Here is a 22088-nt window from a genome sequence, read left to right on the forward strand (position 1 = left end):
GAATTCGTTAAGCACTTACTTATGTGCAAAGCATTGTTCAAAGCGCTGGGGTTGATAGAGACTAATCGGGTCGTCCCACGTGGGGCTCACAGTCTGAATCCCCATTTTACAGATGAGGGAACTGAGGCACACAGAAGTGAAGCGACTCGCCCAAAGTCACACAGCTGACAAGCGGCAGAGCCGGGATTAGAACCCATGACCTCCGACTGACTTCCAAACCCGTGCTCTGTCCACTGAGCCACGCTGCCTCTCTGGCCTCCATTCCCAACTTCCCCACTCCGGCCCTCAGCCTCCACCCACTGAACGCCACCCCAGATTCCGGCCTCCGACTCCAACGGAGCCCTCGCTCCTAGCCCCCGGCCCCTGAAAGGACCCCATTTTCCAGCTCCATCTCCCGGCCCCCGGCCCTCGAAGTTCTCCCGAAGCCGTCTCCGAGAACCTGACCCTAGGTTCGATGTCTGTTTATTGTACGCCTATCTGCAGCGGTCCTTCTCCCCGTTCCCTCCTCCCCAGTAAATCCAGGGGTCCCTGAGCGATGAGGTCTTCAGGCCTCCTGACCCAGCGGTGGACGGCGGGAGAGGTCTCTGTTTTCCGGCCCTCTCCGGCCTCCCTCCTGTGGATTACCAGGCCACATCCGCTCGTGGTCCCGGAGCGGGTCGCGCCCCTGCCTCTCTCGGGTGAAGCGTCCACGCGGAAGCCGAGAGACCGGCGGCCCGTGGCGGGTAGGGGACCGCTCCAGCCCGCAGCTCCGCGGTCGTCGTCGTCTCAGAGATCCGGTCTGGGGGAGGGGGCAGAGATCGGGGGCGCCGTCGGGTCCCTCCTGGGTCCCCGCCCGGTGGGCTCAGCCGGCAGCCGGTCGGATCACCCCGAATTCGGTGAGCAGAGCCACGATGACGAAGGCCACGTAGAAGAGGAGGAGGCAGAAGCCGTAGCCTCTGCCCAGCTGGAAACACTGCAGGGGCACCGCCACCAGGGAGAACACCAGGCTCAGGCCCAGGGCCCCCGCCAGGACCCAAGCCACGAGCCCGTCCACCTCCAGCTGCGGGCAGGACGTAGACGCGCGCACGCAGAGACGCATGCGGCGGCAGAGGGAAGGAGTGGAGCGGAGACAGAACCGGTCAGGGACAGAGAAAGGGAGGCAGAAATATCAGGTGTAGAGTCAGGCAGACCGAAAGGGGAAAAGACGGGTGTAAAAAAAAAAAAAGAGGAAGAGAGAAAGACGGGGGTGGGGGGAGAGAGAAATTGTCAGTCACTGGGACTCCTTATCCCTCCCCCCTACGCCCACCTCCTTGCCATATGGGCTAGTGGCTGCGTATTTATTAGCCCATCACGCTTTGAGAGTTATTTTCGTTTTTAAAGATCTCTTTGGGCGGTGTCTGTTAGGAGGCTGAGTGTTCCCAGCCTTGATGAGGGCTCGGAAGTCGGTGGCGGGGGCGCCGACTCTAGCCCTTCTAGCTCAGATCCAGAACCCGGGTCCCTGGCAGCCCAGGCAGGAGTTGGGCTAATGATCCCAGGCACGTTGGCCATAATTTCTGAGCTGGCGGGGCCGGGGGGCTGCCTTCTGGACGACCCCACCCTCTCTGGAGAAGTAGCGGGGCTCGGTGGAAAGAGCCCGGACTTGGGAGTCAGAGATCATGAGTTCGAATCCCCGCTCTGCCCCTCGTCAGCCGTGTGACCGTGGGCGAGTCACTTCACTTCTCGGTGCCTCGGTTCCCTCATCTGGAAAATGGGGATTGAGACGGTGAGCCTCACGGGGGACGACCCGATGACCCTGTATCTCCCCCGGCGCTTAGAACGGTGCTCTGCACGTAGTAAGCGCTGAACAGATACCAACATTATAATAATTACTATTATTACGGTGCATCCTTCGTTTTATTAGAATTTAAAAAAAAAAAATTTACGAGGGTCGATAAAATGCTATACTGTCCTAGAGGACAGGGAGCATGAGTGCTGGCTATTGTCTTCTCCCAAGTGCTCATTACAGTGCTCTACTCACGGTAGACTATAATCTCCCAGAAGGCTACTGACTCTCCTCCTCAACCAAGTGCTCAGTACACTGCACCGTTCCTAGTAGTAAGCTCCTCGGGGGCAGAGATCTTGCCTACTAACTCAATTGTCTTCTCCAAAGCGCTCAGTACGGTGCTCTGCATACGGAAGACCGTAAGGTCCTTGCAGGCAGGCATCAAGCCTACCAGCTCTACGGTGTTCTCCCAAGCGCTCGGCCCAGTGTCCTGCACACAGTAGACTCTAATCTCGCTGAGGGCCGGGATCGTGACTGCCGACTACCGTGTTTTCCCGAGCAATCAATCCCGTGCTCAGCACAAAGGTCACGGGGAAGGAGGTTGTAGGGAAGCAGCGTGGCATGGAGGATAGAGCCCTGGCCTGGGAGTCAGAAGGTCATGGGTTCTAATTCCGGCTCCACCGCTTGTCTGCTGTATGACCTTGGGCAAGTCACATCTCTATGCCTCAGTTACCTCATCTGTAAAATGGGGCTTAATAATAATAATGATGGTATTTGTTAAGAGCTTACTGTGTGCCAATCACTGTTGTAAGCACTGGGGTAGATACAGGGTCATCAGGTTGTCCCACTTGGGGCTCAGCAGCGTGGCTCAGTGGAAAGAGCCCGGGCTTGGGAGTCAGAGGTCATAGGTTCGAATCCCCGCTCTGCCACTTGACAGCTGTGTGACTGTGGGCGAGTCACTTCACTTCTCTGGGCCTCAGTTCCCTCATCTGTCAAATGGGGATGAAGACTGGGAGCCTCACGTGGGACAACCTGATTGCCCTGTATCTATCCCAGCGCTTAGAACAGTGCTCTGCACATAGTAAGCGCTCAACAAATACCAACATTATTATTAATCCCCATTTTACAGATGAGGTAAAAAGGACAGAGAAGTTATGTGGCTCGCCCAAGGTCACACAGCAGACAAGTGGCGGAGTTGGGATTAGAATCCATATCCTCTGACTCCTGAACCTGTGCTCTTTCCACTAGGCCACATTCCTTCTCAGATTAATAATAATAATAATAATAATGATAATAATGTTGGTATTTGTTAAGCGCTTACTATGTGCAGAGCACTGTTCTAAGCACTGGGGGAGATACAGGGTCATCAGGTTGTCCCACGTGAGGCTCACAGTTAATCCTCATTTTACAGATGAGGGAACTGAGGCACAGAGAAGTGAAGTGACTCGCCCACGGTCACACAGCTGACAAGTGGCAGAGGCAGGTTTCGAACCCACGACCTCTGACTCTCAAGCCCATGCTCTTTCCACTGAGCCACGCTGCTTCCCTAATAATAATAATGTTGGTATTAAGCGCTTACTACGTGCAGAGCACTGTTCAAAGCGCTGGGATAGGTACAGGGTAATCAGGTTGTCCCAGGTGGGGCTCACAGTCTTAATCCTCATTTTACAGATGAGGGAACTGGGGCACAGAGAAGTGAAGTGACTCGCCCAAAGTCACACAACTGACAAGTCGCAGAGCCAGGATTCGAACTCACGACCTCTGACTCGCAAGCCCGGGCTCGCTCCACTGAGCCACGCCGCCGAGCCCCACGTGGGACAGGTACCGTGTCCGACCCGATTTGCTGGCGTTTATTCTAACGCTTAGTACAGTGCCTGGCGCAAAGTAAGTGCATAACCAATACCCTAATTATTTTATTATTATTATCATCATTATTGTAGGCGCTCCATAAGTGCCCCCGACGGACTGACCGACGATGCCTCTGAGGATGGGACTGGTAAAGGAGGAAGCGCTTAACAAATCCCATTAATTATTAGAACCTCCACTGGCATGCGCAAGGCGCTGGGCCTCGTCATCATCAACGGTATCTATTGAACACTTACTGGGTGCAGAGCACTGTACTGAGCGCTTGGGAGAGTACCGTACAAGAGATGGAAGGTACAGTCCCTGCCCACGCCGAGCTGATAGCCTCACGGTAGAAATTCCGGTGCAAGGGATGGTCGGCGGTGGGGGAGCCGGGGAGGGAAGGGTCAGAGGGGCCAAGACCCCTGAGAACCCCGGGCTCGGGCGAACGGGGACTCGGGCCCAACCCGACGGCCGGCTCCGTGGGGGCAGGGACGCGGAGCCCCCAGACCTGTCCAGTTCCGAGGATGGAGACCGGGGGAAACCCCGTCCCTTCCTTCCAAGGGACGGGGCCACCCACCTTCACATTCTCGTGGCTCCTGGTGATCTCCAGGACGCAGCCCAGCCCCACTCCCACCAGCATGTCTAACCGGGGCTCAGGAAAACCAGCCGGGCCTCAAGAAGGAGCGCGCCCCTCCCCGCTTGCACCCGGGGCCGTCTTCGGCGGACCCCATCGCCCTCCGCTTTCCCGGTCCCGGGAGGCTGGAGGATCGGGGACGGTTCGTGGGAAACCGGGCCCAGAGAGGTCAAGCGACTTGCCCGGCCTCCCGCGGCACCTCTAAATTTGCCTCTCAGCCCCAGGGCTCCCACCCCGGGGCCCTCCGTGAGGTGGTGGAAAGCTGGGGGGCGGGAGGTCCCGACCGCCAGCCCCGGGGAGGCAGGGGCGGGGCCTCGCGGGCCTTAGTTCGGAGGGGTACCCTCGTACTCTGCACCACCCCTCTGAGGTTAGGTGGGACCCCCCTCAGCCCTCGGGGGTCCCGGCCTTCACCCTGCTGGGTGTCGCCCGGGCAACCTTGAAAATCCCCCTTGTCCTTGACCTCGGCCCCCCTCGCTCTCCCCAAGGACCCCAGCCCCCGGTCCGGGGGCGAGAGGAGCAGGGTCGTCCGGTGCAAAAAGGATACTGAAGATTATGCCCCCGAAGCAGGCCGAGAAGGCCATCCGCGGGTACCCCTGCCGGGCCAGCGTCACGTCGGAGAAGGCGTCTGCCCAGGAAGGAGAGGGGACAGCTCGGGGCGGGGGCGTAGCGGAGGAGGGCTCCTCGCTGCCCTGCCGGCTCCCGGCCCCGAGGGTCCCTCCGGCCCCCGCCTCCCCCCACCCACCCGCTTCTCACCCCCAATGCTGTTGCCCCAGGCCAGTAAGGTGAGGCCCAGGACGGTGTTGCTCAACTGGAAGATGACTCCTAGAGTCCGTAAGACGTTCACCACCTCGGTGGCTGCTGCGTTGATCCAGAGCGCGCTGACCAGGAAGCCCAGGAATGCAAAGAGCTGCGGGAAGGAACCCCGGGGTGAATGCCGGGCCGGGAACGAGGCGAGGCGAGGCGGCGGGAGAAGCTCGGAGAATCTCCTAGCTCGGGGCCCACCCAACCCGTAGTAAACCCAGCGGTTTCCCCATGATAAGAACGGGCCCGGCGTCCTTGACGTCTCACGTCCGGCCCCCCGGCGGGCCCCGGGCACCGGGTCGGCGGGGGCGTTCTCTCGGGATGGATGGCGGCAGACGGTGTGAAGGGGGACGGGGGTCCGCCCTCCCCCCGCCCCGCCGGTGGGGGTGGGACCCGAAGGCCACCGGTCCGGAAGCCCGTCGAGGGAGCGGCCGGGCCGCCCCTCGGTCTGCCCGGGGGCCCCGGAGGGGATGGGGGTTAGGGTGCAGCTGGGGGCCCTGGAGAAAAAGGGGGCGCGGAGGCGTCACTCGTCTTACCCAGTGCAACCTTGGGGGCTCCTTGTTGGATGTAGCGAAGAAGGTGACGGTGGCGACAAAGGTCCCCGCGATCACAACCACGCCCCACACTGGAAACACGCCCTGGATCTCAAACAGCCCGTCTGTCGGGGGCAGAAGGGGAGCCGGGAGGGTTGGGGGGCTGCCGGCCCGGTGGATGAGGAAGTCACCTCTGGGGAGGGGCCTGCGGCAGGACGGGGGGGAGGGGGTTCTTTGGACTGGCGGTCGGGACTCTGGGGACCTTCTGCCTCCTGCGCCTCCTTTGCTTCTACTCCAACTTGGCCTCGGTTTCTCCATCAGAACATTGGGGGGAGGAGGGTTTATTAGAGCGTGGCCAGCCACGGGGACCCTTCAACAAGCACCCGGATCCCCGAGTTCCAGAAAACTGGATTGAAGGTAGATTCCAGAGAGAGAGATTGAGGGTGCCTCCCTCTGAAGGAGGTCACAGGTAGGAGCGGCATGGCTCTGTGGAAAGGGCACAGGCCTGAGAGTCGGAGGACCTGGGTTCTACTCCCGGCTCTGCCAGTCGCCTCTTGTGTGACCTTGGGCAAGTCACTTCACGTCTCTGTGCCTCAGTTTCCTCGTCTGAAAAATGGGAATTCAGGACCTGTTCTCTTACTTACGAGAAGCAGCGTGACTCAGTGGAAAGAGCACGGGCTTGGGAGTCAGAGGTCGTGGGTTCTGATCCCAGTTCTGCAACTTATAATAATAATAATAATACGTTGGTATTTGTTAAGCGCTCACTGTGTGCAGAGCACCGTTCTAAGCGCTGGGGTAGATACAGGGTAATGAGGTTGTCCCTCGTGAGGCTCACGACTTCATCCCCATTTTACAGATGAGGGAACTGAGGCACAGAGAAGTGAAGTGACTTGCCCAAAGTCACACAGCTGACACGTGGCGGAGTGACTTCAGACAAGTCACATAACTTCTCCGGGTCTCGGTGACATCATATGTAAAATGGGGATTAAGACTGTGAGTCCCACGTGGAACAACCTGGTGACCTTGTATCTACCCCAGTGTTTAGTACAGTGCTTGGCACATAGTAAGCGGTTAACAAATGCCATCATCATCATCGTCATTATGATTATCACTTGAACCGTGAGCCCCATTTGGTACAGGGACTGTGTCCAAACTGAGTGACTTCTATGCTTAGAACAGTGTTGGGTACGTAATAAGAATTTAACGCATATAATATTAATGATGATGATGATGAGAGTAATAATAATAGGGATAATGGGTCTGGCAGTCCCCAAGCCAGCGACCCACAGAGTCAGGGCAGATCGGGCCGGACTAGGCTCCGGTGGCTCCGACTGGGGTAGGGTGGGACTGGAATCGGGTCACTCCCAGGAACAGGACCGGAGGGGCAGGGCCCAGAGCAGAGGGCGGGGGGTGGACGCGGCCGCGTCACTCACAGGCACCGGACTGGAGGGTCAGGGCACACACCAGGGGGCTGCTGACCAGATGGAGGCAGTTGAGGGGGCGTTTCCAGTTGCGATCGTCCTTGTCGGGGTCCACCACGGGCACCGTGAGCCGCAACACCAACTCCGCGGGCACCTCCATGGGGGCGGGGGGGGGGGGCGTCGGTCCACCGGGGACGGGGCAGGCGGGGGATGTCCCTGGGACGTGCCTCCCCGAAACCTGTCCCTCCCACTCTCTCCATTGCCCCATCCCCAACCCCGGCACAACCTGCCCAGAGTCCCCTCACTCCTCAGCCCCTCCACGGTCTCCCCCTTGCAGGAAAATACCTCCGTTATTATCATCATCAGCATTTATCAAGCACCCACTGCGAGCAGGGTACTGTACTGGATACCCACCGGGAGCCCGTGCGCTGTACCGGGCGTCCACTGCGAGCAGGGCCCGCTACTGGGCGCCCACCTCGAGCAGGCCATTGTACCGGGCATCCTCTGCGAGCAGGGGGCACTGATCCGGGCTCCCACTGAGAAGAGGGTACTCTACCGGGTGTCCACTCGAAGGAGGGCACTGTACCGGGTGCCTTCTGAGAGCAGCACCTTGTGTGGTCACCCACTGCGAGCGGACCACTGTACTGGGCATCCACGTTGAGCAGGGCGCTCTACTAGGTGTGTGAAAAGGTACAACGGAAAAAGACAAGCTTGCCGCAGGCACAGATGGTACCTTCAAAACTTTGAAGAGTTTCCAGTACCAGGGCTTCCTCCGCCACGTGCGGTAGTCCAGGGGGTTGATGGCCTGGCACAGTATCTGCCCCGTCGTCTCCTCGTAGGGGAGCAGGGGCTGGAACTCATCCTCTGGGGCAGGAGAGGGGCGGGAGGCTCAGTGGGGGCCTGGTCCGCCCTAAGGCTCCACCAGAAGGACGTTAATCCCCGCCGCGCAGGCCGCCCGTCTCGTCTCTGGGTCTCGGCCCTGACCGCTGGGGACAGACCCAGGTTTCCGCCCCGCCAAGGTGCCAGTCTCATCTTTAATCTTGGGCTCCGGCCTCCGGGGAGGGTCCCCGGCCCCCCGGCCAGGGCTCAGACCCTCGGGACGCCTCCCTCGCTCTCCCCGCCGTACGCCGGGGCTTACCGTACTCATAGCTGTGGGCCACGGAGGGGCTTCCGTCATCCGAGCCCTCCAGGAGCTCTGCAGGGGAGGAGGCCGAATGGGTTTTGGTCTAGCCCACCTCCGATGCCAACTCCCAGGGTGGCCCTGCGGCGTCCCCCTAGGCAAATGCCAGCAGCTCCCCTTTCTTCCCCTCCTCCCACTGTGGGCCAGGGCCTCCGCTCCCCCCCTCCCACCCCAGGTGCTCCTCCTCACCCGGGGTGCCGGGGGCAGAACGGGGCAGGGCTGCGTCGCGTTGCCAGCGGTAGATCCAGGTGCAGAGGACAACAGTGACGACGTAGAAGATGTAGAGCCCGAGGTAGCCTGAGGCGGGGGCGGGAGTGGGCGCAGGGGGCCCAAGGAGTGGGGATGTGATGGGGGTGACGGGTGACTGCTGGCCTCGATCATCCGCCCCCTCCTCCGGCTGTGCCCCCTACCCAGAAATACCCACCGGCTCTTCATGTACCACAACCGACTTCTCAGTGGGTTCCCCTGACGCATTTGGCAGGCTGCCACAACCCCACACCTCTCTGCCTCCTTCCATCCCCTGCTGTCCTCTCCCTACTGGTTGTCTCCTCCTCTCCCTCCTCTGGCCCGTCGTCTGCCCACCTCCTGGCCCCACCGGCCCTCCGGACCCTCCGGGCCCCCGGGGCGGCTCCCACTGACCGAGGGCCCAGGCCAGAGTGATCCTCCCGAGGTACAGGGCGGTGAAGGTCCCGAAGACGGCAGCCAGGTAGAAGACGGTGTCTCGGAGGAAGGGCCGGGAGGCGGCCCGGAAGGGTCCGACCAACGCGATTCCGCCGGCCACCACCGTGGTGACGAAGACCCCCGCGCCTGGGGGGTCCGAAGCCCACCTCCGGTCAGTACCGGGGGATCCGGCCTCTCTTCCACCGCCCCCGGCCAGCCCCTTCATCTCTCCAGGATGAGGGAAGGCTCAGAAAACCCTTATTTGGAGGAGGTTCTCCAACCCCTGCAACTCTCTGAGGCTTGGTCGGGGGGTCGGGAGGGGGCGAGGCTGGAGTCCAGCCCCAAGAGCGGGGGCGTTGGGGACCCTTAGACGGAATCCAGGAAGGCACCGGCCCCAGCACCACTGCCCGTCCCCTCCCTGGGCCCCCCCCCCAGGGGGAAAGAAGCAAGGGGGCCGGCTGGAGAGCCCCCAAGACCCCCCGGGGATGGGCAGGAGGGGCTGTACCGAAGAGGGCCCCCAGGGCCAGGCTGGCGGTCCGGGGGTCAGAGAAGGCCACCACTGCACTGAAGACATCGGGAGCCCCGTTCCCGAAGGCCAGGAAGGTGACGCCATGGAGACCGAGGTCAAGGAGCGGTCACTGCCCAGACTGGCCACCCCCAGATGCCCCTACCCCCTACCGCGGAGACTCGGTGCCCAAGGGCAGCAACCGATCTCACCACCCCCTGTTCCACCCTCCCCGGCGACTGTCCCATCCTAGGCTGTATGCTCCCTCTACACTGTAAGCTCATTTCGGGCAGGAAACCTGTCCACCTACTGTCTTATATCGTACTCTCCCAAGCACTCGGTTCAGCGTTCTGCACACAGCAAGTGCTCGCTAAATACGGTCGATTGATCCCACGGATCCATCCACTCGGAAACCTCTGCCTCCCTGTCCCCTGGCCTCCACCCCATCCCCAGCCTCCACCTCATTCCCGGCCTCCACTGCATCTCCGGCCTCTACCGTCTTCCCAGCCTCCACCTCATCCCCAGTCTCCTCCCCATCCCCCAACCTCCACCTCATTCTTGGCTTCTGCCTTATCCCCAGCCTCCGGCCCATCTCCAACCTCCACCCCATACTTGGCCTCCACCCCATCCCCAGCCTCCTCCCCATCCCCCGGCCTCCACCTCGCCCCGCACCTCCACCTCATCCTCGGTTCCTACCTTATCCCCAGCCTACGGCCCATCCCCAACCTCCACCCTATACCTGGCCTCCACCCGATCCTCTGACTCCCAAGCCCGGGCTCCTTCCACTGAGCCACGCCGATCCCTGGCCTCTACCCCCTCGGCAGCCTCCGCTCCATCCCCTAGCCTCCTCCAATTCCATGAACCTCCACTCTGTCCCCAATCTCCTCCCCGTTCGGCCCGGATTCCTCCCCGCGCCCCTCGGGTTCCTCCCCGGACTCCTCCCCGGCCCAGCCTCCAGGAAGGATACTGCCACATTGTGGGCCAGCTTCAGCGTAGTGGAGATGGCGGAGAGGTTGGGGCAGAAACTAGGATTGGGGAGAAGCTGAACGCTGCAGCCCAGATCCCCCCCCGCCCCCAGCTGCGACACCCTCTCTTCTCCGGCTTCCGCGTGCCCCGCCACTTCTGACCTCTCCCCGGCCACCCTCTAGGGGAGCACCCCACATCACCCCCGGCTCGGCATCCCCAAGGCCATCCCCACAGTCATCCACCCGTGAATCGGGGGGCCCTCCGGTCCGTCCCGCCCACCTCTCTCCCTCCCGTGGGAGGCCGCAGATCACGGGGGGAAGCGGGGGAACCCTCCGGCTGAACTTACAACTTCTCAGCGGTGACTCCGAGGATCAGGAAGAGGTAAAGCAGCCAGACAGCCTGGGGGAAGAGTTCCGCGTTAGGGGCGAGGGTGAGATTCCCCAGAAGGGTTTGGGGTTCTGCTGCCAAGACCCCCCGGCCCAGCCCACCGCTTTCCTCTGGGACTCCCTCTGGTCCTCCTCCAAACCCTCCCCCAGGCTCCCCTTCCTTGTCCCCCTAGATCCTCCCCATCGCCACCCACAGCTCCCCCCCGCTGCCCCTCAGGTCCCCCCTCCTCCCCGGCGGCCCCCTCCGGCCCCATCCCGGGGCCCCAGCGGGTCTCACGTAGAGGGAGACGGCCAGGGGCGTCAGGGCCGGGGGGAAGAAGCAGTAGGCCCCATCGAGGTAGTTGAGGAAGCCGCCGTCGGTCTGGCAGTCGGGCGTAGTCCGCACGAAAAGGCACCGCTCTGCGGGGGCCAGGCCGCTCGCTTCCCGGCACTGGTAGGACCGGACCGTGGGACGACCGGTGGGTGGGTCGGCCTGAGCCCGGTCGGTCGGGTCCGGCCCGACCCTCCCCCCGGGCAGCCACCCCGCCGGGGACTGACCGAACCACGTTAAACAGCAGGCGCCGTGGAGCCCAGAACCCAAGCCTCCCAGAGGCTCCCAAGGCTTTCCAGAGTCTTCAGGCCCCGGGGGCCTGGAAAACTTTGGATGGGGGAAGTGGGGGGGTTGTGTGTGGTGGGGGGGCCGCACAGCTGGGGGATGGGGGGTTAGCAAGGGCAGAGTTTGGCTTATCTCTCTGTGGAGATAAGGGCCCGTTTGAGTTGGGGGCCTGGGAAGTCACAAGGGTTCACAAGGCAGGCGATCCTGCCAGCCCCGCCCAGCTTCCCAGGTGAAGAAATCTCGGCGAGACCGGTTTCTCATCCAGGACCGAGAGGAAGAGGCCCCTCTGGCCGAGGGGGGCGTGGGAGCGGGGGTGGGCCAGCTGGGAGTCAGCCCAGGTGGCAGGTTGGGTTGCCCCCCCGCTAGGAGTCAGAGGACCCAGGTTCTGATCCCGGCTCCGCCTCTCATCTGCTCTGTGACCTCGGGCAAGTCACTTCACTTCTCTCTGCCTCAGTTACCTCATCTGTAAAATGGGGATTAAGACAGTGAGCCCTGTGTGGGACAGGGACTGTGCCTAGCCTGATTATCTTGTACCTACCCGGCGCTTAGTACTGTGCCTCACACATAGTAAGCGCTTAACAAATACCTTAAACACAAAAGGAGACCCGGGTTCAAGTCGGGCTCTGCCCCCGGCCCGCTATGTGACCTTGGGCCAATCGCTGAACCTCTCTGGGCCTCTTAGACTGGGACCCCCATGTGCTCCAAGGACTATATCCGATCGGATAATCCCGTAACTACCCAGCGCTGGACACGTGGCAAGGGCTTGATAGGGGTCATCAGTATCACCGTTATTAGTATTACTAGTACTATGAGCAGTAGTAGTAGTAGAATAATAATGACGGTATTTGTTAAGTGCTTACTCTGTGCCAAGCACGATTCTAAGCGCTGGGGTAGATACAGGGTGATCAGGTCGTCCCACGTGGGGCTCACGCTTTTAATCCCCATTTTCCAGATGAGGTAACTGAGGCACAGAGAATAATAATAATGATGTTGGTATTTGTTAAGGGCTCACTATGTGCCAAGCACTGTTCTAAGCGCTGGGGTAGATGGATACAGGGTAATCAGGTTGCCCCACGTGAGGCTCACAGTCTTAATCCCCATTTTCCAGATGAGGGAACTGAGGCACCGAGAAGTTTAATCTCCATTTTACAGATGAGGTAACTGAGGTACAGAGAATAATAATGATAATAATGATAATAGCGTTGGTATTTGTTAAGCGCTTACTATGTGCCGAGCACTATTCTAAGCGCTGGGGTAGATAGATACAGGGTAATCAGGTTGCCCCACGTGAGGCTCACAGTCTTAATCTCCATTTTCCAGATGAGTTAACTGAGGCACCGAGAAGTTAACAGACTTGCCCGAGGACACACAGCAGAGCAGCGGAGGCGGGATTAGAACCCACATCCTCTGACTCCCAAACCCGCGCTCTTGCCACTAAGCCACGCTGCTTGTCACGTCCCAGTGACACTTATCCCACACGGCTGGCTTGTGCCAACCACCCACCAGTGAATGCAGACAACGGATCCGTGAAATCACCCTCTTCCCGGCCTCTTCCTGTGGGTGGGCCAAGAACGGCCGGGAGGGAAGGTATCGGGAGGGTCCAGGCAGATGCCAGCACTGCCTCCCTTGGAAAAAACTAGCGCAGCGAGCTCTTCCTCCCTTCTGCGGTCCCCGATTTGCACCCTCCATCCATCACCCATTCAAGCGCTTAACGAATACCAATATTATTATTATTATTATCACCCCCTCCCAGCCCCGCAGCACTTATGTCCGGATCTGTCGTTAACTTATTTATATTAACGTCCGTCTCTCCCTCTAGACCTTAAGCATGTCTTGGGCAGGGAATGTGCTGGTAACTGTTATATCGTACTCTCCCGAGTGCTTCGTACAACGCTCTGTACACAGCACGAGCCCAGTCGATATGACTGAATGAATGAATGAATGAATGAATGAATGAATCAATCTCCAGGCTACTAGAAGCAGCATGGAGTACTGGATAAAGCATGGGCCTGGGAGCCATAAGGTCATAATAATAATAATGTTGGTATTTGTTAAACACTTATTATGTGCAGAGCACTGTTCTAAGCGCTGGGGTAGATACAGGGTCATCAGGTTGTCCCACGCGAGGCTCACAGTTAATCCCATTTTAGAGATGAGGTAACTGAGGCACAGAGAAGTGAAGTGACTTGTCCACAGTCCTGCCGCTGACAAGTGGCAGATCTGGGATTCGAACCCATGACCTCTGACTCCCAAGCCCGGGCTCTTTCCACTGAGCCACCCTGCCAGCTCCACCGCTTGTCTGCTCCGTGACCTTGGGCAAGTCACTTCACTTTTCTGTGCCTCAGCTCCTCCTCTGTAAAATGGGGATTAAGACTGTGGGACAGGAACTGTGTCCGACCTGATGACTCTGTATCTACCCCAGTGCTCAGGACAGGGCTTGGCACCTAGTAAGCACTTAACAAATATAAGCCCTTAACAAATACCGTAATTATTATTATCGTTCCTACTCCTAGGCCCCACCCCCTTCACCCTCCGCTTCTGCTCTCTACCCCTTTACCCTCCACCCCTCAACTTCTCCACCCTCCACCTTTGCCCCTCCACCCCTTCCAGTCTCTCCACCCTCCACCCCTCAACCTCTCTACGCTCCACTCTTCACCCCTCTACCCTCTGCTCCTTCACCCCTCCTCCTCCAGCCCCAAAGACGCCCACCATCTGGATCCTTCCCACATCCCCATTTCTTCCTTCGCTCTAGGGCATCCCCTCTGCATTCTCCCTCAGGGGAAGGAGAGTCCCCCCAGGCACCCCGCCAGGGGCTCCTTTTGTCCCGGCCACCGCTCCCCTCGCCCTCATCTATCCAGTCAGCCAGGAGCCGGAGTCCCGGAGAGTCAGGAAGAAGGGATCGGCCCTGTCCTGTGCCACTACGAGAGAAGCAGCGTGGCTCAGTGGAAAGAGCCTGGGCTTGGGAGTCAGAGGTCATGAGTTCAAATCCCAGCTCTGCCACTTGCTAGCTGGGTGACTTTGGGCAAGTCACTTAACTTCTCTGGGCCTCAGACGCCTCATCTGTAAAATGGGGATTAAAACTGTGAGCCCCACGTGGGACAATCTGATCGCCCTGTATTCCCTCAGCACTTAGAACAGTGCTTTGCACCTAGTAAGCGCTTAACAAATACCATCGTTATTATCATTATTATTATTATTACCCCAACCCGAGGCCATCTAGCAAGGTCAGCTCGGAAGGACCCCAATTCCCTCCCTCCTACCTCTTCCGTCTCACCCAGGGGGCACAGGCAGCTTGGAGGTCCAGAATTCCAAGGGCTGATCATAATCATAATCCCAGTGGTCTTCGTTTTGCACTCACTGTATGTCATGCGCTATGCTAAGCACTGGGATACATCCAACATGAGCACATCGGATGCAGTCCCCGTCACAGCATGGCCTAATGGAAAGTGCTCGGGCCTGGGAGTCAGAAGGTCCTGGGTTCTAATCCCCGCTCTGTCACGTCTCTGCTGTGTGACCTTGGGCACGGTACTTCATTTTTCTGGGCCTCAGTTACCTCATCTGTAAAATGAGGATTCACTCCGACTTCCTCTTACTTGGACCGTGAGCCCCATACGGGACGGGGACTGTGTCCGACCTAATTAATATCCATCTACCCCAGCACTCGGAACGGTGCTTGGCACATCGAGAGTGCTTAACGAGTACTATTATCATCATCATTGTTATTATAATTATGTCCCACATTGGGCTTACAGATTAATGGGGAAGGAAAATAGACACTGAATCCCTATTTTACAGATCAGGAAGTGGGGGGCCCAAATAAGTTATTTAATAATAATAATAATAAGAATAATTGTATTTATTTATTCATTGTATTGATTGATCAGTCGTATTGATTGATTACTGTGTGCAAGCACTGTACTAAGCACTTGGGAGAGTACAATATAACATCAAACACATTCCCTGCCCACAACCAGCTCACAGTCTAGAAGGGGAGACAGACATTAATATAAACAGAGAAATAAATAAATCACAGAAATTTACAGATATCTACATAGTGCCGAGGGGAAGGGAGAGAGGACGGATGAAGGAGCAAGTATGAGCGGCACAGAAGGGAGTGTGAGAAGAGGAGAGGAGGGCTCAGACAGGGAAGGCTTCCTGGAGGAGGTGGGCCGTCAATAAGGCTTTGAAGTGGGGGAGAGCAATTATCTGTCTGATATGAGGAGGGAGGGCGTCCCAGGCCAGAGGCAGGATGAGGGCGAGAGGTCGGCGGCGAGACGGACGAGATCGAGGGACGGTGAGAAGGTCAGCACGGGAGGAACCAAGTCTGCGGCCTGGGCGTAGTAGGAGAACAGCGAGGTGAGGTAGGAGGGGGCAACGTGGTTAAGTGCTTTAAAGCCGATGGGGAGGAGTTTTTTGCTTGATGCGGAGGTGGATGGGCAACCACTGGAGGTTCTTGAGGAGCGGGGAGACACGGTCCGAACGCTTTTGAAGGAAAACGATTCGGGCAGCGGAGTGGAGTACGGTCCGGAGTGGAAAGAGACGGGAGACAGGGAGGTCAGCGAGGAGGCTGATCCAGTAGTCGAGGCGGGGTAAGATAAGTGCTTGCATTAATGCGTAAGTGAAGTGACTCGCCCAAGACCACAGAGAGGAAAAGCGGTGGAGTCGGGACTAGAGCCCGGGTCCTCCAGCTTTAAGGCTCATGTTCTTCCCAGTAGGCCACGCTGTCTCAACTCTCTCGCTTGCCAGGAATGTTCAAGGAGAGGCTGCCAAGTCCCCTTTCCTTCCTGTTGTCTGGCTGATCCTAAACTCCCACGGTTGGGAAAGGAGGTCATTCGGTCCAGTCTCCTGCCTCCAAACAAGTCTGCTCCTACCCTAGGCCAACCCTGAGGGCCGCCTGTCTTGTTACATTGACCTCTCCCAAGCGCTTAGTACAGTGCTTTATACACCGGAGAAGCAGCGTGGCTTAGTGGAAAGAGTCCGGGCTTGGGAGTCCGAGGTCATGGGTTCTAATCCCGGCTCCGCCACTTGTCAGCCGTGTGACTTCGGGCAAGTCACTTCCCTTCTCTGGGCCTCAGTTCCCTCATCTGGAAAATGGGGATTAAAACTGTGAGCCTCACGTGGGACAACCTGATTACCTTGTATCAACCCCAGCTCTTAGAACAGTTAGAGAAGCAGCGTGGTTCAGTGGAAAGAGCACGGGCTGGGGAGTGAGGGGTCAGGGGTTCTAATCCCGGCTCTGCCACTTGTCAGCCGTGTGACTTTGGGCAAGTCGCTTAACTTCTCTGGGCCTCAGTTCCCTCATCTGGAAAATGGGGATTAAAACTGTGAGCCCCACGTGGGACAACCTGATTACCTTGTACCTACCCGGTGCTTGGCTTTTGTTTCTGTTTTACTGCTATCGTTTTTGTCTGTCTGTCTCCCCCGATTAGACTGTAAGCCCATCAGTGGTCAGGGAATGTCCCTATCTGTTGCTGATTTGTACATTCCAAGTGCTTAGTACAGTGCTCTACACATAGTAAATGCTCAATAAATACTATTGAATGAATGAGTGAATGAAAGTAAGCGGTTAATACCAAATTATTATTATTATTATTACACAGGAGGCGCTCGGTATATACATACACACGAATGACTGGTCTTCAAGAGTCTCTAAATTCCCTTCGGGACCTGCCAAAGAAGTCCTCCCTAGGTCTAACCTCAGTCCCTCCCGCTGCAATCGTGATGATAATAATAATGTTGGTATTTGTTAAGCGCTTACTATGTGCCCAGCAACTGTTCTAAGCGCTGGGGTAGACACAGGGGAATCAGGTTGTCCCCCGTGGGGCTCACAGTCTTCATCCCCATTTTACAGATGAGGTAACTGAGGCAGCGAGAAGTGAAGTGAGTTGCCCAAAGTCACACAGCTGCCAAGTGGCCGAGCCGGGATTCTAACCCATGACCTCTGACTCCAAAGCCCGGGCTCTTTCCGCTGAGCCACGCTGCTTCTACTTTTCCTTTTGCGTGCGGGGTGTCTGCGGAGGGGCCAAAGATCTAACAGAACAGAAAGGGCCAATGTGGGCGTCTCTCCAGCCCCCTCCCAGAAGATTCCGGGCCCGGGCAGGGATCTGTGGGGAGCGAGGCTGGGAGTCCCAACGGGAAGGCATCCTCACAAAACTGGAAGCTGGTGGCAGCCACTGCCCCTCCTGCCCCCCGACAGCGGGGCGCACCTTGGCGTTTTTCCTGTGCCGGCTCCCTGCCCCCTCTTTCCCCTGCCCCGGATACTCACATCCACGGCCCCTTCCGGGGCTCTCCAGAGGTCCGGGGCCCCGGAAGCCCCCGCGACCCCGGCCGAGGCCCACAGCAAACTCCGGCCCCTCATCGCCACGCCGGCAGCCGCTGGTCCGTGGACTTCCTCCGGCGGGGCCCGGGAAGGGCCCGGGACGGCTGCTCACCCTGCTGAGGCCGTTGGGTTTCGTAAGGCTCTGGGTTGATCGGGCGGCCTGGAGAGACAGATACCAGGGGGCCGTGGAGGGACGGGAGCTGCTTGAGGTTTGGGGGGTTTTCCTCTTAAAAGAATCTGGAATCCCTCCTTGGGGCCCTGCACATCGCTCAACCCCAGCAAGGGGCCGGGAGTTAGACCACCTTCTTGGGGAGGAGGAGTGGCACCGGTACTAATGATAATAGTATTTGTTAAGCGCTTACTCTGTGCCAAGCGCTGGGCCAGATACAAGGTAATCAGATTGTCCCACGTGGGGCTCACAGTCTTCATCCCTATTTTCCAGATGAGCTAACCGAGGCACAGAGAAATTCAGTGACTCGCCCAAGGCCACACAGCAGACGAGGGACGGAGCCGTAGCAGTAATAGTCGCAGCAGCAACGGTAGCAATAATGGTACTTGTTAAGCGCTTACTACGTGCCAAGCACTGTTCTAAGCGCCGGGCCGGATACTAGGTAATCACGGTTGTCCCACGTGGGGCTCACAGTCTTCGTCCCTATTTTCCAGATGAGCTAACTGAGGCACCGAGAAATTAAGTGACTCGCCCAAGGCCACACAGCAGACGAGCGACGGAGCCGTAGCAGTAATAGTCGCAGCAGCAACGGTAGCAATAATAGCATTTGTTAAGCGCTTACTACGTGCCAAGCGTTGGGGCAGATACAAGGTAATCAGGTTGTCCCGTGTGGGGCTCACACTCTTAATCCCCATTGTACAGATGGGGTAACTGAGGCCCTGAGGAGTGAAGTGACTTGTCCAAGGTCACGCAGCGGACACATGGTAGAGCCGGGATTAGACCCCGGGTCCTTCCGACTCCCAGGCCCGTGCTTCATCAACGGAGATGATGGTGATAATGATGATGATGGTAATTAAGCGCCTACTGTGTGCCAAGCACTGTTCTAAACGCTGAAGATAGCAGATATGTAGCAGCGGGAGTAACAGCAGCATTAGCAGCAGCAGTAGGAGCAATATTAATAGCGGCTGGAGTAAAGAGCAACGGCTGCATGACACATTTCCTGCCCACATGGAGCTTTTACATTCCAGCAGGGGAGACCGACATAAAGAGATTTATAAGGAGATAGTAAATCCATGAGGGCCGAGGAGGGGGGGCGGGGGGTGAATCGGTCGCTCAGTGCTGGAGTCGGACGCAGGGACGGTAGGGCTCAGGGCACCGGGATATGAATCCGGGAAGGCTGGTGGGAGAAGGTGGGCTTTCAGGAGGGCTGGGGAGGGGGGAGAGAGCCGAGGTCCGTCCGGCGGGGGCCGGGAGGGGGATCCGGGCCAGGGGATCGGCGTGAGCAAGAGACAGCTAGAAGAGCCCTCTGACCCCAAGATATCCCATTCCATCCGTATCCAGCCCCACCCCCGCTTCTTGCTTCCCACCGGCGGCGATCAAATCTAAACCGGAAAAGGACTGGAGGTCTCTGGAGGTCTCTGGATGCCCAAACCTCGAGGCTGGGAGTTGGGAAACCCCGGTTCTAATCCCGGCTCCGCCCCCGGCCCGCTGTATTTTTTGTGTTTTGTTTTTAAATGGTATTTGTTAAGCGCTTACTATGTGCCAGGAACTCTTCGAAGCGCCGGGGTAGGTACGAGATCATCAGGTTGGACACTGTGTATTTTTTGTGTTTTGTTTTTAAATGATATTTGTTAAGCGCTTACTATGTGCCAGGAACTCTTCGAAGCGCCGGGGTAGGTACGAGATCATCAGGTTGGACACTGTCCCTGCGCCACGTGGGGCTCACACTCTTAACCCCCATTTTACAGATGAGGTAACTGAGGCCCAGAGAAGTGAAATGACCTGCCCAAGGTAACACAGCGGGCAAGTGACAGAGTCGGCATTAGAACCCAGGTCCTTCTGACTCCCGGGCCCGTGCTCTATCCATTAAGCCACGCTGCCTCCCTGGGGACCCGTCACTCACTCTCTCGGCACCTCAGTTTTCTCATCTGAAAAGGGGGATCGGGGCCCTGCTAGATGGCCAGACCCGTGCGTACAGGGTTGTGTCTGATCTGATCATCCTTGTAACCGTAACGGGATAAAGAGATAAATAATGGTATTTGGTAAGCGCTTAACTATGTGTCAGGCGCTGTACTAAGCGCTGGGGTGGATACAAGCAGATCGGGTTGGCCACAGTCCCTGTCCCACGGGGGGCTCACCCTCTCAATCCCCATTTTCCAGATGAGGGAACTGAGGCCCAGAGAAACAGAGTGACTTGCCCAAGGTCACAGAGTAGACAAGTGGCAGAGACAATAATAATAATGATAATGATAATAATGTTGGTATTTGTTAAGCGCTTACTATGTGCAGAGCACTGTTCTAAGCGCTGGGGTAGACACAAGGGAATCAGGTTGTGCCCCGTGGGGCTCACAGTCTTCATCCCCATTTTACAGATGAGGTCACTGAGGCCCAGAGAAGTGAAGTGACTCGCCCAAGGTCACACAGCTGACAAGTGGCAGAGCTGGGATTCGAACCCATGATCTCCGACTCCAAAGCCCGTGCTCTTTCCACTGATAGAACCCATGGCCGTCTGACTCGCAGGCCCGGGCTCTATCCACTAGACCACCCTGCTTCCCTAAGATAAGCATTTCAATCCATGCCATCATCACCAAGGGGGAAACGGTGACGTCTGGGCAGGGAAACGGAGCAGAGAGTTGATGCCTAAGACTGACAGCGTCGTTTTTCTCTAATTGTCGCGGTTAATAACAGCAAGAGGAGGAGAGCTATAATTACGACAGCTCATTGTGAGCAGGGAACAGGCCTGCTAATTCTGTTGTACCGGACTCTCCCAAGTGCTTCAGACTGTGCTCTGCATATAGTAAGTGCTCAATAAATATCATTGATTGATTGATGAATTATGGTACTTGTTAAGCACTTAGAGAAGTAGCGTGGCTCAGTGGAAAGAGCCCGGGCTTGGGAGTCGGAGGTCGTGGGTTCTAATCCCGGCTCCGCCGCTTGTCCGCTGTGTGACTTTGGGCAAGTCACTTCACTTCTCTGGGCCTCAGTGACCTCATCTGTAAAAATGGGGATTTAAAAAAAAAAAAGTGAGCCCTACGGGGGACGATCTGATCACCCTGTATTTACCCCAGAGCGTAAAACAGTGCTCTGCACATAGTAAGCGCTTAACGAATGACATGCTTATTATTATTATTAACGAATTATGGGGTCTGTTATCGAGTCCTCTGTGCCGAGAGCCGGCAGGCAGCCTTGATTTCCGCTCAACCTCCCGGAAATCTGAGGCTCAGAGAGGGGTAGGGCTTGTGCTGGGTGACCTCCCGCCTCCCCGGCCCTCCGTCTAGGGGTTCTGCGGGCCAGGGGCTCCGGACCAAGGAGGGGAGGGGGCAGGAGAAGGAGAAAGGGGAGGGGGGGGGGCAGGAGCAGCATGGCCTAGTGGATAGAGCACAGGCCTGGGAGTCAGAGGTCGTGGGTTCTAATCCTGCCTCTGCCTCTTGTCCGCTGGCTGACCTCAGGCAAGTCGCTTCGCTTCTCCGGGCCTCAGTGACCCCATCTGTGAAAGGGGGATGAAGACCGTGAGCCCCACGTGGGACCACCCGATCACCTCGTATCTCCCCCAGCTCGTGGAACAGTGCTTGGCGCATAGTAAGCGCTGAACAGACACCATCATCGTTATCAGTGTTACTTCCCTTCTCTGCGCCTCAGTCACCTCATCTGCAAAACAGGGATTGAGATGGGGAGGTCCAAGCGGGACAGGGCCGACCCGCTTGGCCCCCGTCCACCTCAGCGCTTAGTCCAGTGCCCGGCACGGAGTAAGGGCTTCCCAAAGGCGGCGATTATTACGATTAGAAGCAGGGGAAGAGGAGGCTTCCCCACCCCTCCTCCGGAAGGGCCGGAAAACGGCTCTTCGGGAGGAAGGAACTTAAGCAAAGCGACCGCCCAGAAAGTTTCCTGCCTCCCCCTGCCCATCCCCATCGCCCCCCGCCTCCGGGCCGGCCGGGAGGGAGAGGTCCGGGGGCAATTTGGGGGGGGGGGAGGGGGACCGTCCGAGGGGTCCGGGCAGGTCCCGGAGGCTATCCTCCGGCCCTCCGGACACAGGGATCGTCCCTGGCACCCGGGAAGTTTCCGCCTTCGTCCGGCAACGAGGTCCGGCACCCCCCAAACTGCCCCCCACCCGGATTTTGCCCCTTCCCCAGGCTGCCCCTTACCTGCCCCTCGCATGATCCTGGAGCTGCTCTGCAGACCACTGTCCTGTCCCAGGAGATTCCTCCTGGGCAACCTCCGGGCAACCCCCGGGCAACCCCCGGGCAACGTCCAGCTGCCAACCTGAGGTCCGGCTCCGCTTCCTCCTCCCCTGGCCCGGCCCGGCCTCCTTAAAGTGACAAGGCGCCACTTCTCC

The 22088-nt window shown here is 58.2% G+C and overlaps 1 protein-coding gene across 2 annotated transcripts; it reads right to left on the reverse strand.

Moving 5' to 3' along the window:
* Positions 1-445: 445 nt before the first annotated feature.
* On the reverse strand, positions 446-22088 carry SLC8B1 (solute carrier family 8 member B1). Of its 2 annotated transcripts, none has more exons than XM_029058563.2 (16): positions 21898-22088; positions 17533-17746; positions 10950-11102; positions 10633-10685; positions 10288-10345; positions 9321-9426; positions 8738-8962; positions 8345-8452; positions 8114-8170; positions 7709-7839; positions 6988-7129; positions 5558-5679; positions 4974-5127; positions 4765-4845; positions 4164-4228; positions 446-1039 (listed from the first exon to the last, which is right to left on the reverse strand). In XM_029058563.2, exons 2-16 carry the CDS (start codon positions 17623-17625, stop codon positions 842-844), a joined length of 1746 nt encoding a protein of 581 aa, XP_028914396.1. In that variant the 5' UTR covers positions 17626-17746; positions 21898-22088; the 3' UTR covers positions 446-841. The 2 variants fall into 2 exon arrangements, with proteins under 2 accessions (XP_028914396.1, XP_028914397.1); XM_029058564.2 differs by having other exon boundaries at positions 8795-8962; positions 21898-22081.

This window comes from Ornithorhynchus anatinus, chromosome 2 (genome assembly GCF_004115215.2).
Source record: "Ornithorhynchus anatinus isolate Pmale09 chromosome 2, mOrnAna1.pri.v4, whole genome shotgun sequence".
Taxonomy (NCBI): Eukaryota; Metazoa; Chordata; class Mammalia; order Monotremata; family Ornithorhynchidae; genus Ornithorhynchus; species Ornithorhynchus anatinus.

What these genes read in the sequence shown, in the direction of transcription:
- SLC8B1 (XM_029058563.2), bottom strand. Translation starts at nt 17,625, where the DNA reads ATGAGGGGCCGGAGTTTGCTGTGGGCCTCGGCCGGGGTCGCGGGGGCT. An exon ending in CCCCGGAAGGGGCCGTGGAT is followed by an intron (nt 11,103 to 17,532) that starts GTGAGTATCCGG and finishes CGGTCCTACCAG; the next exon opens with TGCCGGGAAGCGAGCGGCCT. An exon ending in AGCCCCCAAGGTTGCACTGG is followed by an intron (nt 5,128 to 5,557) that starts GTAAGACGAGTG and finishes TCCTTCCCGCAG; the next exon opens with CTCTTTGCATTCCTGGGCTT.